General features: G+C 36.8%; 1 protein-coding gene across 9 annotated transcripts in view; it reads right to left on the bottom strand.

Moving 5' to 3' along the window:
• RALGAPA1 (Ral GTPase activating protein catalytic subunit alpha 1) overlaps positions 1-17,011 on the bottom strand; it is a 1,007,748-nt gene that overhangs the window by 362,317 nt on the left and 628,420 nt on the right. For all 9 annotated transcript variants that reach the window (XM_053697738.1, XM_053697739.1, XM_053697743.1 and 6 more), the window contains one exon: positions 5,001-5,109. In XM_053697738.1, the coding sequence (XP_053553713.1) occupies positions 5,001-5,109 (109 nt within the window). The remainder of the gene's footprint in view (positions 1-5,000; positions 5,110-17,011) is intronic.

The raw sequence follows: 17,011 nt of genomic DNA, 5'->3' as shown, positions 1-17,011 counted from the left end.
TATTCTGTTTGTTTTTGACTAAGAAAATGGCTTACCGGTCCCCATGAGGGGAAATGACAGCCTTCCAGCATTACACAGTCTTGTTAGAAATATGGCTAGTCATACCTTAAGCAGAAAAGTCTGCTAACTGTTTCCCCCAACTGAAGTTACTTCATCTCAACAGTCCTATGTGGAAACAGCAATCGATTTTAGTTACTGTCTGCTAAAATCATCTTCCTCTTACAAACAGAAATCTTCATCCTTTTCTGTTTCAGAGTAAATAGTACATACCAGCACTATTTTAAAATAACAAACACTTGATAGAAGAATAAAAACTACATTTAAACACCAAAAAACTCTTAACCATCTCCGTGGAGATGTTGCCTGTGCAACGGCAAAGAGAATGACTGGGGTGGGCGGAGCCTAGGAGGGATCATGTGACCAGCTTTGCTGGGACTCTTTGCCATTTCCTGTTGGGGAAGAGAATATCCCACAAGTAAGGATGACGCCGTGGACCGGACACACCAATGTTGGAGAAAAAAGATTCCTGGCTAAGGTCAGGCCAACTCTGGAAAACCATGAAGCGTTTCAGAAAGCGGAGTTTCACAATGTTTATTGGTAACCCATTCCGCCCATGAAGTATCTGCAATTGGAGTGACGATGGAAACTGGCAAATGGGACTGCATCAGAGGCAGCAACCATTAGGGGCCCACAACTTCCATGCACTGAGCAACAGAAGGAATAGGAATGAGTTGCAAATGAGCACAGGCTTGTTGCAGCTTTAGTCTGCAGTGGTCTGTATGTGAGATGCATTGTCACTAAATCAGTTAGAAACCCCAGAAAAGACACATGAGTTTAAGGAGTTAGAGCTTTTTGGAAGATTGATTTTCCAAACATGACTGTGAAGCAGTAAATAATGCTTATTTGTGAGAGACAGGCAGATGAAGAGAATGCGCCTGAATCAAAACATTTCTAAGTAAGGAACTACAAAGATTCCTAAAGCTCAAACCACAGTCATAAATGCTTTTAGAACCCAGGTAAGTACTCTGGATGTTGCTACCAGACCAAATATAAGTGCCACAAACTGATAATACTTATGTAGGAAAGCAAATCCCATTAACCTGACAAGATCCTTGATAATGGGGAGATGTAAGTAAGCATCTTTTAAGGATATGGTATACATAAATTTATCGTACGTCACTAAAGGATGTATAGTGTGAATCATTTTGAAAATGGTAACTTTCAAGAATGTGTTCAAAGTTATGACATTCAGGACCAGTCCTGTGTAGCTTCATTGTTTGGTACTATAAACAGGTTGTAATACAGCCCCTAATTTATTTTAAAAGTTGGAACTGGAGCAATTACTCACATAGTTTCCAGAGCCTTTACACAAGCCAGAAAAGCTTGGACCTTTTAGGGATCTCAAGGAACTTAAGACAAGAAGAATCTTCCTTAAGGTTTTGATTGAAATAGTATTCGATACCTCTGAAAAATGATTTCCAACACCATAAACCTCCAGAAAAAGATTCAATCTGCTCCCTGCCAGCAAGTTGTCTGGAATGGTGGCCACACCTTCATGCGACCTTGGAGGCTGCAGTAGACATCTTGGTCTGCTTGCTTTAAAGGGATACAAAACCGATTTTTTTTTTCTTTAATGATTCAGATAGAGCCTGCAAATTTAGCCACCAATAAGAAAGCACTATCCAGGGTGCTGAACCTAAAATTGCCCCAAACAAATTCTTTCCTGAAAAATATATATTCAAGAGTCTAGACTTAGAGACTGCATCAGCACACCACAATTTTAACCATAAGGTTTGTCTAGAAAGGACAGACAAGAACATGCTCTTAGTATTAATCCTAATGATATCCAAAATAGCATCTCCAATAAAGGAAAATTTAAGCAAACCCAAAAGATTAAGAAAATCTTCATAGTCAGAATCCTCTGAAATCTGATAAAAAAGACTATCCAACTAAATTGAAGGAGCAGCAGAAACATCAGCAATAGCCAGTCTGAAAATATAACCTGCCTGCAAATAGGCCTTTTTATGAAAGGATTCAAGTTTCTTATCCAAAGGATCTCTAAAAGAAGTGCTATCCTCCAGAGGGATAGTAGTACGTTTAGTGAAATTAGAAATAGCCCCACCTACCTCAGGGACAGACTCCCAAAGCTCAATATTAGAAGCTGGAAGAGGATACATTTTTAAACCTTGAATAAGGATTAAATGAACTACCAAATTTAGACCATTCTTTAGAAATAATTCCGGCCACAACATCAGCCACTGGAAAAACCTCAGACGGGTCTATAATAAGAATCTAATGACAGGTAGACCCCTCTTCAGAAAAAGAGACTTTTTTGATTTCTAACACAAGCAAAACCTCCTTTAATAAAGAATAAATGTGACCAATTTTAAATAAAAAGGAGGAAGAGGTAGGGTCAGGATCAGAGACAGGCCCCTGGTCATTAGAAAAAAACCTCACCATCAGAAGCTTCATTAGCGTCATGAGACACAGGAATATTGCTACTAACAGAAGGCATATCTTGTACTGACCCTTTATATTTACTTGAAGGTGGAATGACTTCCAACATTTTAGACACTGTAGCTTTAAAGTGAATGAGAGGCTTTGTGATGGGCGGAGGAAGCGATGAAGCCGCTGTCAAGAAAAGGTAAGTATTTTCCCAACATGAGTGAAATGTAAATTTTGATGAATTAAAGTGCCACTGAGTTTAATCAAATTTTTAAAAACCGGTCACTTTATCATCAAAATTTACATTCACTTTAATAAATTCTTTAATGCCAGGAGTAATTTGAGCTGGACATTCCTATAATGATCAAACAGAAGTAACAATAATACCTTTGAAAGCAAGGGCAGCATTAGATTGGTCTAAATACATCAAAACATTAAGACAGGCATCACATAAGTATGAAGGAGGGGAAACCTCAGCCTGTTTACAGACTTGGTAGAAAGGTGTTCAGCAATTTCAGCTTCCAAAGGAGGATAAGGGACAGATTCAGAAGATTTCATAGTGAAAAAACACTGAGAAATAACACCAAATAACAAATGAGCTCTTAGGGAATGATTATACAATACCCCCTCCTGGAGTCACAGCTATAGCTAGAAGCACCGAAACAAATGGAAATTTAAAAAGTAACAAAACAGCAGCAAAACAAATGCACGCACCCTTGCGCTCTGACACGCACCCACCAATGTGCGTACCCCACAAGCACACATGCGGCCATGAAACAAAGGTCATTATTTTTATTTTTAGACTGATGTCTTTACAAAAAAATTGTGATAAATACTACCCAGGAGGTTTTTAACCCAAAAGAGAGCACCTTATATATGGGGTGCAAACAAATCTGACCCCAAGCTATTTATAATATAAATATATATATATATATATATATATATATATATATATATATATATATAAAACAATGCCAGGAAAAGGTTTTAAACAAGTGTTACGTTTGTTAAATAAACAATAAAAGCCACTTCCCCAAAACACTCTCCCCTAATATGCTCAATAGCAGGAAAAATCAGTCCTATACCAAAAACAACAGCAGAGGACACACTATAGGAGTTAACTGTAGATGCAATAGGAGGAGGCAAAAGACAAATTTTCATGGGAAAGAAAAAATAAGACATTCCAAAACTTCCCTCTTGACAAACACTGTACTCAACTCAGCCTGAGAACCCCTCTCAGCGAAGAAATCATCTGCACATGACTATTCATCACCTTCCTCCAGGGGAGGCAAATATAACACAAACTACCGTAGAGGTGAGAGGGGTTATATAGAGCTCTTGGTGTTTGGGAATCTTTACCTCCTCCTAGTGGTAGGCAAGGAATTTCCCAGGAGTTATGGATCGTGGACTCTTACCACCTTTATGAAAGAAAGTAGGTGGCTGCTTTAAAAACAAGTTGTCAATTTTTTAAACTGTCTGCCTTGTGTAATAGAGCATGAATATGCTCAAGTCTAAAATTAAAGAACACATCCTCTGCCACTGAGGCAGTGATGGAGTCCTGAGATTCAGAAAATCTAAATAGTGCAATAAAATATTATAAGGAAAATAGTGATTTTGTATCTCAGATATGATAACTGAGAAGCAAAAATGTCTGAAAATAACTGGAAAGAATGCTATATTAAAAGGCAAAATCAGCTTCTAAAACAGGTTACAGTGATAAGTATGCAGGAAAAAAAATAAATAGTCCACTCAACACTAAAGAGATAAACTGTATCAATTATAAAAACAACGACTACAAAAAATACAGGTAAAAGCTTTCAGAACACTAAGAGACCATAGCAATAAACATTGTTATTTGCAAACATTGTGCAATTATACTGTTCATTTAAAGGGCCATGATACCCAAATGTTGAAACACTTGAAGATGATGCAGCATAGCTGTAAAAAGCTGACTAGAAAATATCACCTGAACATCTCTACGTAAAAAATAAATATATTTTACCTCAAAATGTATCCAAACCCCATTGCAAAGGACTTTAAGCAGCAAATCAGTATGCCTGTCCCGGGACAGTCGAAGGAGTGAGCTTCGTGAATGCTCATTTTATATCCATATTCAGTTTAAGGAAGTTTACTATGAAATCTCATGAGAGTTAAGTGAAATCTTATGAGGTCATGACCTCAGCACTGCTGATGCTGATTGGCTGCTGTTCATTTCTTAATTTTTAATAAATTTTTTACCTGCAGCTAAGCAGCAGCTAAAGTATAACTTTTTACACAGAACTTACTCTGCTGACTTGAGGAAGTTGTGAGGTAAAATATCTTCCATTTTTTACATAGAGATGCTCAGGTGATAATTTCCTGTCAGCTTTTAACAGTTACTGCATCAGTTTCAAGTGATTTAGCATATGAGTATTTTGTCCCTTTAAACATAAAATAAATAGCATTACATTATTTGCGATGTCTATATTTAATTCCAGATATTTAAATGAGGCAATTTTGGCAACAATATTGGTAAAGATAAAAAAAAAACACTCAAAAAAAAGCAAACTTCTTACTTTTAGAGACACACAGATGACATTAAGTGCTTCTTTAATCTGAGGGTGATGCGTTTGGTTGACAAGTTCCTCACACATCCAAATCCCTAAACTGCACAATGCTACACATCTGCAGGGGACAAGTGAGAAAACACAGAAGAAAATAATGTAAATAAAATATTAAATATAAGCAAAGTACACAAAACTTGGCATTTAAACATATAGAATAATATAAGAAATAATAATTCATCCAATTTAATTTAGTGAGTATATTGTAAAATAACAAAATAATCAAACCCCCCTTGCCTAAGAAGAGGAAAAATTAGACCTGTCAATATAAATGACCAAAACATGACAATTACAGTAATTTGAGTAGGAAGGATGATGGCTACTTATTCTTTATATTACATGTTTTAATTGTATTTTATGGATTTAATAAAGAACTTGAGGGAAGGATTTTTCATATTAATAAAACATCAGAAGATGACAATTTTTATATGAGAGTCCTCAGGGATAATGTGTGAAAGTATTAAGTTACAGAAAAAGACTAATACATGTAATAGCCTCCAAGTGCACAGCCCAAAGTGAGTAAACTGATTCAAGAACACAACTCTGCAAAAGTTTTTAATGTAATTCAAACCTATTCATTAATGGCAAAAATATGCTGTTTACTTTAAGAAAACAATAAATAATTATAAATAAAAAAACGGACATATATTCTTTATGACTGGACAGTTAGCAATAGGTCATTTGGCTAAAGTGGAAGTTTTCAAAAAGTCTTTGTAACTCCTACACTTCCCAACAATTACATTTTTCATTTGGTCAGGTCAATGTACAGCACAGCAATAAGATATTGGAAAAGTTATTGCCCCAACAATGACTTATGGAACATATGAAATTGCTTTGAAAAATAAAGTATGAAAAATGTTTCTTTGTCCAAATACTACAAAAAACTGTTGATAATACTGACAGTTGCATAATTAAATGGGCATTTTACTGCAAATGTTTCTCCCCGTTAAGGGACAGATTACAAGTGGAGCGCTAACGTTTGTGCGTGAGCAACAAGGGGTTTATCGATGGTGTTTGCACTCATTGGGTTTACCGCTGGTATTACGAGTTGAAAGTAAACGTGAGTGCAATTGTGATTTACGCTAGAATGATTACTGCATCCTCAGAGCACTGGTTAAAACATAAAAAAAGAAAATGTATGCTTACCTGATAAATGTATTTCTTTTTTGACACGATGAGTCCACGGATCATCTTAATTACTAATGGGATATTCACCTCCTGGTCAGCAGGAGGAGGCAAAGAGCACCACAGCAGAGCTGTTAAATAGCTCCTCCCTTCCTTCCCACTCAAGTCATTCAACCGAAGTTAGGAAGAGAAAGGAAAAGCCACAACCTGCCTAAAAGAACAGGGCGGGCCGTGGACTCATTGTGTCAAAAAAGAAATAAATTTATCAGGTAAGCATACATTTTCTTTTCTTTTTTAAGACACGATGAGTCCACGGATCATCTTAATTACTAATGGGATTCAATACCCAAGCTAGAGTACACAGATGATACGGGAGGGACAAGACAGGTAACCTAAAAGGCACCACTGCGTGAAGAATCTTTCTCCCAAAAGCGGCCTCAGCCGAAATAAAGTATCAAATTTGAAGAACTTTGAAAAAGTGTGAAGAGAGGACCAAGTTGCAGCCTTGCAAATCTGTTCCACAGAAGCTCCACTCGTGAATGCCCAAGAGGAAGCAACAGCCCTCGTGGAATAAACCGTAACTCTCGCTGGAGGCTGCTGTCCAGCAGTCTCATATGCAAAACGTATGATACTCTTCAGACAAAAAGAAAGAGAAGTAACCGTAGTCTTCTGTTCCTTACGTTTTCCTGAAAAAACTTAAAAGTACGGACCACGTCCAAATTGTACAGTCTCGTTCCATCTGAGAAGAAGGATTAGGACACAAGGAAGGAACAACAATCTCCTGATTAATGTTCCGATCAGAAACAACCTTAGGAAGAAATCCTAATTTAGTACATAAAAACTACCTTATCTTAATGGAAAATAAGGTAAAGAGACTCATGCTGCAATGCCAAGAGCTCTGACACTCTACAAGCAGAAGAAAGACAACTTAATATCTAAGGATTGCATAGACTCAAACGGAGCCCCTAGAAGAACTTTGAGAACTAAAGTCAGACTCCATGGAGGAGTAACTGGTTTGAACACAGGCCTGATCTTGACCAAGGCCTGACAAAATGATTGTACATCTGGAACATCCGCCAGATGTTTGTGAAACAAAATAGATAAGGCCGAGATTTGAGCCTTTAGAGAACTAGTCGATAAGCCTTTCACCAAACCTTCTTGGAGAAAAGACAAAATTCTAGCAATCCTAACTCTACTCCCTGAGTAGCCCTTGGATTCATACCAATAGAGATATTTATGCCATATCTTATGGTAAATCTTCCTAGCTACAGGCTTACGAGCCCGAATCATAGTTTCTATGACCAAGTCAGAAAAACCTTGCTTGGATAGAAGTAAGCATTCATCTCCAAGCAGCCAGCTTACTAAGAAATTAGATTTGGGTGAAGGAAGGACCCTTAAATTAGAAGGTCCTTCCTCAACAGAAGTATCCACAGTGGCAGAGATTACAAATCCACCAGATCTGCCTACCAAATCCTGCGAGAATTAGGCTGGAGAAAACTTCCGGAAGAAAAAAAGACTGCCTGCTCAAGAAGTCCGCCTCCCAGTTTTCCACTCCTGGAATGTGGATCTCCGACAGGCAACAAGAATGGGCCCCCGCCCACTGAATTATCGTGATTACCTCTGTCATCGCTAAGGAACTCCTCGGTTCTCCCTGATGATTGATGTCAACCACTGAAGTTATGTTGTCCGACTGGAACCTGATAAACTGGGCCGAGATTGAGGCCTGTCCAGAAGAGCAAAGAAGATCACTCTCAGCTCCAGGAAGTTTTTAGGAAGAACAGACTCTGACTGAGTCCAAATCCCTTGTCTCCTGCTCCAGTAGTATTCGAGGAGACAAATCCACATAATCTCCATTCCGTTTGCCTGAGCATGCTTAACTGCAGAGATCTGAGGCGGAACCGAGCAAACGGGAAGATGTCCATTGCCGCCACCATCAGCCCGATTACCTCCATGCACTGAGCCACTGATGGCCGAGGAGTGGACTGAAGGAACCGACAAGTATCGATAAGCTTTGATTTCCTGACTAACGTCAGAAAAATCTACATTGATAGGGAATCCATTATAGTTCCCAAGAAAGTTACCCTTGTATTTGGTACTAAGGAACTCTCTTCCAAATATACCTTCCACCCGTGATATCACAGGAAGGATAACACCAAGTCCGTGTGGAATCTCGCTTGTTCTAATGATGGAACCTGGACTAGGATGTCGTCCAGATAGAGCGCCACTGCAGTGTCCCCTAACCGAAGCACCAACCTTAATAAGCCCAGAACCGTTGAGCTTTTTTTTTTTTTTTAATTTAATTCTGGTAGCTGTGGCAAGACCGAAGGGAAGAGCCACGAACTGGTAATGTTTGTCCAGAAAGAAAAACCTTGGAAACTCATGATAATTCTCGAGAATGGTGACATGCAGGTACGCATACTTTTTTAAACCACTGAAGAATGGAATGAATAGCTTCCATCTTGAAGGACGGAACTCTGAAAAATTTGTTTAGACTCTTGAGATCTAAAATTGGTCCAAAGGTTACCTCTTCTTTGGTAACCACAAACAGACTGGAGTAAAAACATTTTTTTCCGGTTCCAGTATTGGAACCGGAAAAATCACTCCCAGGCTGGGAAGGTCTCTGACACAGTGTAAGAACACCTCTCTTCTTTTGTGAAAGTAGAAAACCTTCCTCTGGGAGGAATACTATTGAACTCTATTTAGTATCCCTTGGACACTATTTCTATCGTCCAGGAATCCTGAACAACTCTAACCCAAGCCTGAGTGAAGAAGGAAGCCTGCCCCCTACAAGATCCGGTCACGGACCGGGGACATGCCCTTCCTGCTGTCTTTGATTTGACAGCAGGCTTTTTGTATTATTATCCTTTTATTCCATGATTGAAGTCTGTTCCTAATTGGAGGCATGAACATCGACATTGGTGGGATTTAGAGGCCCTTAAACATTATAAAGATATTTCTAAAATACCTAGGGGTTTACGCATTTTTAAAAATTGCTCTTTCAAGAATGATGAAGAATTAACAAAGAAATGGTTTGACATTTTGGAAAACTGCTCCTTTAAACTGATAGAATTGTTAATTGAACATAGAAAAAAACTAGTAGAGGAGTTAGGATTTGAAATTGAAAAAATACAGAAGGAGCTTGAACCGTTAGCTAATCATCCAGACTATAATAAACTTAATGAACATACCCTCAAAACAACAGATGAATATCAGAATGAAATTATAGCTAGGAAAGAAAAGAGTAAGGGATGAGGAAGACTATTCTAAAGGAGAGGTTTACTCATTTAACAGACAGAATAAACCTAATAGGCATTCCAATGGGCCCTACAAACAAGAGAGACAAAGGGCTCCATACAATAGAAATAATCATATAGTTCATCACAGTCAGCATTCTAATATACCTAGTACTCATAGAGAACACCAGCCCACTTCTTCTTATCAATACACTAATAGACAGCAATATTACCACTCTGATAGGAATGGGGATCACCAACAACGGGGCAATAACGGATTTTCCAATCATAATTCTAATAGACAACAAAGCTATAATAATTACCATGGATATAACAATATCACTCCCAAAACCCCTACTTACCATCAACAGTATACATCATCTATTTCAACTCAGAATAGATTTGAGCCCTTGCAATCATCATCTAGAGAACCTAACACACAAGAGAGGAATAACAGACAGTTTAATTCTCCAAATCCTGTGGGGGGGGCCCCCGCATTTGGCTAACCAGGTAGAGCACAACACCCTTCAGCAAGGTTTTTTAGACAAACCCCCTCTGAATTTAGCACCATTATGGAGGAAGGATGCCCAGCATCTACCCCAGAGGTCAAATCAAGGAATAAAAAGAACACACGGCCAAGAGGGAGAAGAGGTAGAGGGTACTCCGCAAAAAAGGCAAAATTGGAGAAATTAAGCAAGGGCATATTTAATCTTTCTAGTCATACATTAGATAATGATGAAATTAGAGTTCTAAGTAAAGGCCTCTCTTACTGTCCTTCTAACACTCACAATGTATTTAATTTATTTGTTGACTTAAATAGATTCACACGTAAGTTATCTTTACAAAAGTATTTCGCCAAAAAAGTATTGAGAAATAAAGATATTGAAGGTTTTCCCATTCTGACAGATTCAATGGCCGAAAGGTCCCCACAATTAGTTGTACACAGCGACATAGACTATATAGTGGATGAACTATATGACAACTATCTTCATTCTGATAAATGTCTCCCATCCTCCTTTATGCCACCTAGAGAGGAGGGTTCCTTTATTGATTTATTTCAAAACTTGGTCTTAGAAGATATAGCACATATTCCCAAACACATAAGAGGTGGACATAACTTATGGCCTAATGAAAAGAAGGCTCTTTCAAATTTATCATCAAATAACTCAATAGTGATACGTCAGGCAGATAAGGGAGGTGGAGTGGTTGTACAAGATTACCAAGACTATATAAAGGAAGCCGATAGGATAATAAGAGATACGGAATATTATAGACTTTTAGATCAAGACCCCACAATATCGTTTACTAGAAAGCTGAATTCACTGATCCAATTTGGATCAGAAGAGGGTATCTTATCCCTGAAAGAGAAACAATATCTGACTCCTAGAAATCCTAGTATCCCTTATTTCTACCACCTTCCCAAAATCCATAAGGACCTACACTCGCCTCCTGGGAGGCCAATTATAGCAGGGATGAACAGCATTACGGATCACTTATCAGCCTACATAGATTATTTTCTACAAAAATATGTTAAGCAATTGCCTTCATACATAAGGGACACCACAGATTTACTTCACAAATTGTCTAATATAAAAAAAGGGGATCAATACCTTTGGATGACATGCAATGTCAACGCATTGTACTCCAATATATCACATGAAATAGGGCTACACTATGTATCAGATTATCTCAGTGATGATATATATATGCCAGGGATACAGAAGAAATACCTTCTGGACTTGATAGAATTTATTTTGAAGCATAATTATTTCAAATATTTGGACAATTATTACATACAAACTAAGGGTACTGCCATGGGGACCAGGTTCGCTCCCAGCTTCGCCAATTTGGTTATGGGAAGATTTGAGGATATTTATATCTATTGCGAGGACTGGGAGCAGAACCTGGTCTTCTATGGCAGATATATAGACGACCTTATTATCATCTGGAAAGGGTCCATTGACTCAGCGAGAAATTTTGCTTTAAATTTAAACACAAATTCATTTGGTTTTTCCTTCACCCACAAAATTCATCCAGATGAAATTGAGTATTTGGATATAGTCCTTACATGGGACATCAATAATAGGGTTCAATCAAAAACTTATTTTAAACAAGTGGATAGTAATAATTTTTTGGATTACCGTAGCAATCACCTTAGCAGCTGGAAGAAGAATATACCTTTCAGCCAGTTTAGGCGCATTAAGCGCAACTGCACACTTTTGGAAACATATGATGAACAATCACTGGTTTTGAAAAATAGATTTCTGGAAAAGGGATATCCATTATCACTCATTGAAGAAAGCTATATGAGAGCTAGAGAACTAGAGAGAGAAGATATTCTCAATTCCCCCAAAAAACTAACTGCAGTAAAAAGACTAGCCAAAGAAAAAACATCTCATTTATTACCAATTACAATTCCAACTATAAAGTTATAAAAAGGATAATCAACAAACACTGGTACCTGCTTAAAAAGGATCCTATCCTTAAAGGGATACTAGATGACTCACCTAGTGTAACGTTCAGAAGAGCCCCTACAATTAAGCAAAAGATAGCCCCAAGCAAAATAATAATGTCAAAAAGAGTATCCAAAATTGGAACTGCGGTTATTAATAACTATAGTAAAGGATCCTTTAGATGTGGGAAGAGACGATGCAATATGTGCAAATATGTGACCCATGGGACCACTAGTGCCACCTCTTCTACCTCGGGTTATACGTATCAACTAAGAGAAAGGTTAGATTGTGGTTCTAACTATGTAATATATCTTCTTACCTGCATTTGTGGGGCACAATATTTAGGCAGGACCATACGTAATATCAGAAGCAGATGGGGTGAACACTATAGAAATATAGTCAAAAAAAGCCCTAAACACAGTGTATCTAGACACCACAACAAATGCCATATAGGAAAGAAATGCCAGTTTCGAATAACACCACTAGAGAGGATTCATTACAAAAAAGGTATTAATAGGTTCAAAAATCTCTGTCAGAGAGAGACCTACTGGATTTATAAATTTAACACACTGTTTCCAGCAGGTCTCAATGAGAATATAGATATGTCTGCTTTTTAGTATTCATCTATATGAGATACATTGTACATCTTGTGAACATGTGCCTTATTATTTTCTTTATTGCATGCAACAACCTTGCAAGAAATAATATTCACACTATATATACATGTCATATTCGGGTTCTTCATCTACATATACATCCGCATGTTGTGTAAATATATGTGTGTATGTTTATATGTATGTATGTGTATATATACTTGGGTATGGATGTTTTGTTTATGTTCCATGTAAGTTATTGTATATGCTCTTAGGTATGGATGTATCGTATACTTCTTATGTGAGTATTTGGTTATATGTTTAGTAACAGTGTATATGTTTATATGTGCTTGTTGGAATGCCTGTATGCACGGTTCTTTGAAGTTGTGTGTACATTAGTACATATATAATTGCTAGGGTTTATTTTGCCCCTTATGAAATTGAAATTATTATATGGTTTGCTATACTGGCCAATTTTTTTTTTTTTTTTTTATAGGGTCACAAACCACACACTTTTAGGTAACCATCATATTTATATTAGTTTGTTTTAATAATCCACTTTCACGTAACCACATATTTATTATTTTATTTATTATTATTTTTTTTATTTTTTTAGTTCTGCTGTTACCTATATAACACATTTATAATAGATACTAGTATTTTACTATTTTCATTAATTTCACTGCTAAACACTTTAATCATATATATAATATACTATATATTTTCACAGTTATATTTTCACAACTGTTCAATGTCAATATACTTCTAAATACACTTTTATATCTATTAGAATACTCAAAAGGATAGTTTTTCAAAATAATAATGCAATGTAGGTCCAGGTTGTGTTTTTTTTTTTTTTTTTTTTCCACATGTAAACACATTTACACATTTAGACTATTTTTCAGTAAGTCTAGTTACATTTATTAGCACTGAATCTCACACATTATAAATCACAGTTCTATAAGTTGCAAATCTACTCTGTTATTTGCACACATTATAGTTTATTGCCCTGTACTATTATCACATTTCTTTCACTTTTTGGTCTTATTTTTAGAACAACATGTATATTAGAGTCTAATAGTATCTCACTAGCAGCCGCATATTTGTATAAATAAGAACATAGTATAATCAATTTTTTATTAATTAACATTTTTTTTGTAGGCTCAGGTTGTGGACTCTTCCCATATTAGGCTGTCCCCTTCTAAACATAACAACTATGCTATGCATGTGGGCTGTATTAGCCTAGCCCTGATTGGCTTTGTGGTCATCCCTTAACAATTGATGATAGGTCCTCAGTGGCCCTGTGACTTATGATGTATAAGGAAGTAAACCATGTGTCAGGAAGTAAATCACTCTTAGGATCAGACAAACTTAGAGCAAATTGTACATTGCTGATCTGAATGAAAAAAGGTATTTTTAAAAACATATGTCAAAAGTCATAATTAGAGGCAATAATGGAAATAAGATTATTATAATGCACACATTGCTTAATATCTTTCTATTTATATACATATCTGTAATTAAGCATAGAATGCACATAGGTTCCGTTTTGACAAATATATTGTATTTTAACATTTTATTTTGACTTTTGTTTTTACAGTTTTAATACAGAGGTAATGTGGGTCAAGTTTTAGTAATTTTATTTTAAAGGAATATATATGTCTATGATAAGACCTTGTTCACAAGATTGGATAGACTCATTATGTTAACCCTTATGTGTATATATGTGTGTGTATGTGTGTATATATGTATATGTGTATGTGTGTATGTGTATATATATATATATATATATGTATATATGTATTTATGTGTGTGTATGTATATATACTCATTCTCATGATTAATTTTTTAAAATGTTTTTAGATGTTTAGAGATTGTTATTCTATTTTGTTTATTATGTCAGTGGTTATATTGAGACCAATTAGGTCTTAGTACACCTGGTTGGGTGTGTCAGGTGTTAATGAACTGGGATTGGTCATATGTTTTTATTTAAGCCAGTACTCTCATTGTATCAATAGAAGCCTGATGAAACAGACAGCAGTCTGAGAAACGCGTTGCTTGTTCTTTTAATATCTAGTGTCATGAGACACTGAGATTTTTATTTTATTAATAAAATTTGGTTTTATGTAAACCTCTTTGTGAGAGTCTGAGCTCTGTCAGTCCGGCAAGACATTGGAGAAACCAGTTTCCTTGCAGTGTCAGTGAGCTGGGACACTGTGAGATCCCAGTCTGTTTGATTTAGCACAATTGGGTGCTGCTCCACTTGTGAGTACCTTTTTTGATTACCTATCAAATCTCTTTCACCAACTGTATTACACTAGGAGGCGCCTTTGTCTTTTTGTGATTTTTTTCACAGAGAAAACTTCCTAATTGGAGGCAGCAGAGGAAGAATTTCCCTTGACATTTCAAAAGGAACGAAAATTGCTTAGTCTTCCTTATTTGTTTGTTTCTCTTATCTTGATGAGAAGATGACCCTTACCGAGATATTTGAGATAATCTCCGACAGGCCAGCTCCAAACAAGGTCTTCCCCTTGTAAGGAATCGTCAAAAGATTATACTAAGATGAAGCATCCGCAGACCAAGACCTTTCCGTAACGCTCTGCGGCAATATGGCAAAGCCTGAAATCTCAGCTCCCAACCTAAAAACCTGAAGGGGAGCATCTGAAATAAAGGAGTTGGTTAGCTGAATCGCCTTTATCCTATACTGGAATTCCTCGAGAGGCGTGTCTGTCCGAATATGATCAGACAATGCATCAACCAGTACGCCGCCACACTGGTAAGAAATTAATACAAACCGTAGGTAATTTTAACCCCTCACGGACACACATCCTTTAATAGGATCAGTTCTATTTGGAGAAAAGGGGGAACCCCCCTATCCAATCATTCTGGCCCTATTTGGAACAACCAAAGCTTCTACCATGAAGGGCACGTCAAATTGTTTATATAGCTTATTGGACCTATTAGGATTAACCAACGTCCAGGGTAGCATCATTAAGTAGCAAACGGAGGTTTACAAGCTTGTACAACCTCAGAACTAAACAAAAGAATTACCCAGACAGGGTCTGAGATTTCCACCTTATATACTACCGAAGTATCTTCCTCTACCCTCATGGAAGAAAATTCGGAATATCTACTACCGTATCAGCAAAATGAACTGATTAAATGCATATCCTCAATTGTTTTCCCTACAGTATGAGAAAAACAACCAATGCCACAGATATCGATTCAATGATATTGGGAGGCAATGTCTTGTAAAGTAACTCCCTGTGGAGTTAATGAGGAAGCGCAGGGCACTGCATGTGTGATTTTTTTGTTTGTTTTTTATATATCCCTATAGAAAAATATCTCACAACATAAAGAACAGAGAAAGGGATTGGTGGTACCACATTTATCTTCAAATAATAAGGAGACACTATGTAGGGTCTCTGTGACCAATCTGACTCACATATGTTTTTCTGTGTCAGTTTTTTATTTGATACTCTACTATAATTTATGTAAGAACTTACCTGATAAATTCATTTCTTTCATATTAGCAAGAGTCTATGAGCTAGTGACGTATGGGATATACATTCCTACCAGGAGGGGAAAAGTTTCCCAAACCTCAAAATGCCTATAAATACACCCCTCACCACACCCACAAATCAGTTTAACGAATAGCCAAGAAGTGGGGTGATAAGAAAAAAGTGCAAAAGCATAAAAAGGAATTGGAATAATTGTGCTTTATACAAAAAAATCATAACCACCACAAAAAAGGGTGGGCCTCATGGACTCTTGCTAATATGAAAGAAATGAATTTATCAGGTAAGTTCTTACATAAATTATGTTTTCTTTCATGTAATTAGCAAGAGTCCATGAGCTAGTGACGTATGGGATAATGACTACCCAAGATGTGGATCTTCCACGCAAGAGTCACTGGAGAGGGAGGGATAAAATAAAGACAGCCAATTCCGCTGAAAATAATCCACACCCAAACAAAGTTTAAAACTTATAATGAAAAAAACTGAAATTATAAGCAGAAGAATCAAACTGAAACAGCTGCCTGAAGTACTTTTCTACCAAAAACTGCTTCAGAAGAAGAAAAACACAACAAAATGGTAGAATTTAGTAAAAGTATGCAAAGAAGACCAAGTTGCTGCTTTGCAAATCTGATCAACCGAAGCTTCATTCCTAAACACCCAGGAAGTAGAAACTGACCTAGTAGAATGAGCTGTAATCCTTTGAGGCGGAGTTTTACCCGACTCGACATAAGCATGATGAATTAAAGATTTCAACCAAGATGCCAAAGAAATGGCAGAAGCCTTCTGACCTTTCTTAGAACCGGAAAAGATAACAAATAGACTAGAAGTCTTTCGGAAATTCTTAGTAGCTTCAACATAATATTTCAAAGCTCTAACTACATCCAAAGAAAGCAATGATTTCTCCATAGAATTCTTAGGATTAGGACATAATGAAGGAACCAAAATTTCTCTACTAATGTTGTTAGAATTCACAACCTTAGGTAAAAATTTAAAAGAAGTTCGCAACACCGCCTTATCCTGATGAAAAATTAGAAAAGGAGA

The sequence above is a fragment of the Bombina bombina genome, chromosome 1, assembly GCF_027579735.1.
Source record: "Bombina bombina isolate aBomBom1 chromosome 1, aBomBom1.pri, whole genome shotgun sequence".
NCBI lineage: Eukaryota > Metazoa > Chordata > Amphibia > Anura > Bombinatoridae > Bombina > Bombina bombina.
Note: the sequence above shows the minus strand (reverse complement) of the source record. Positions and strands in the feature narration are given on the sequence as shown.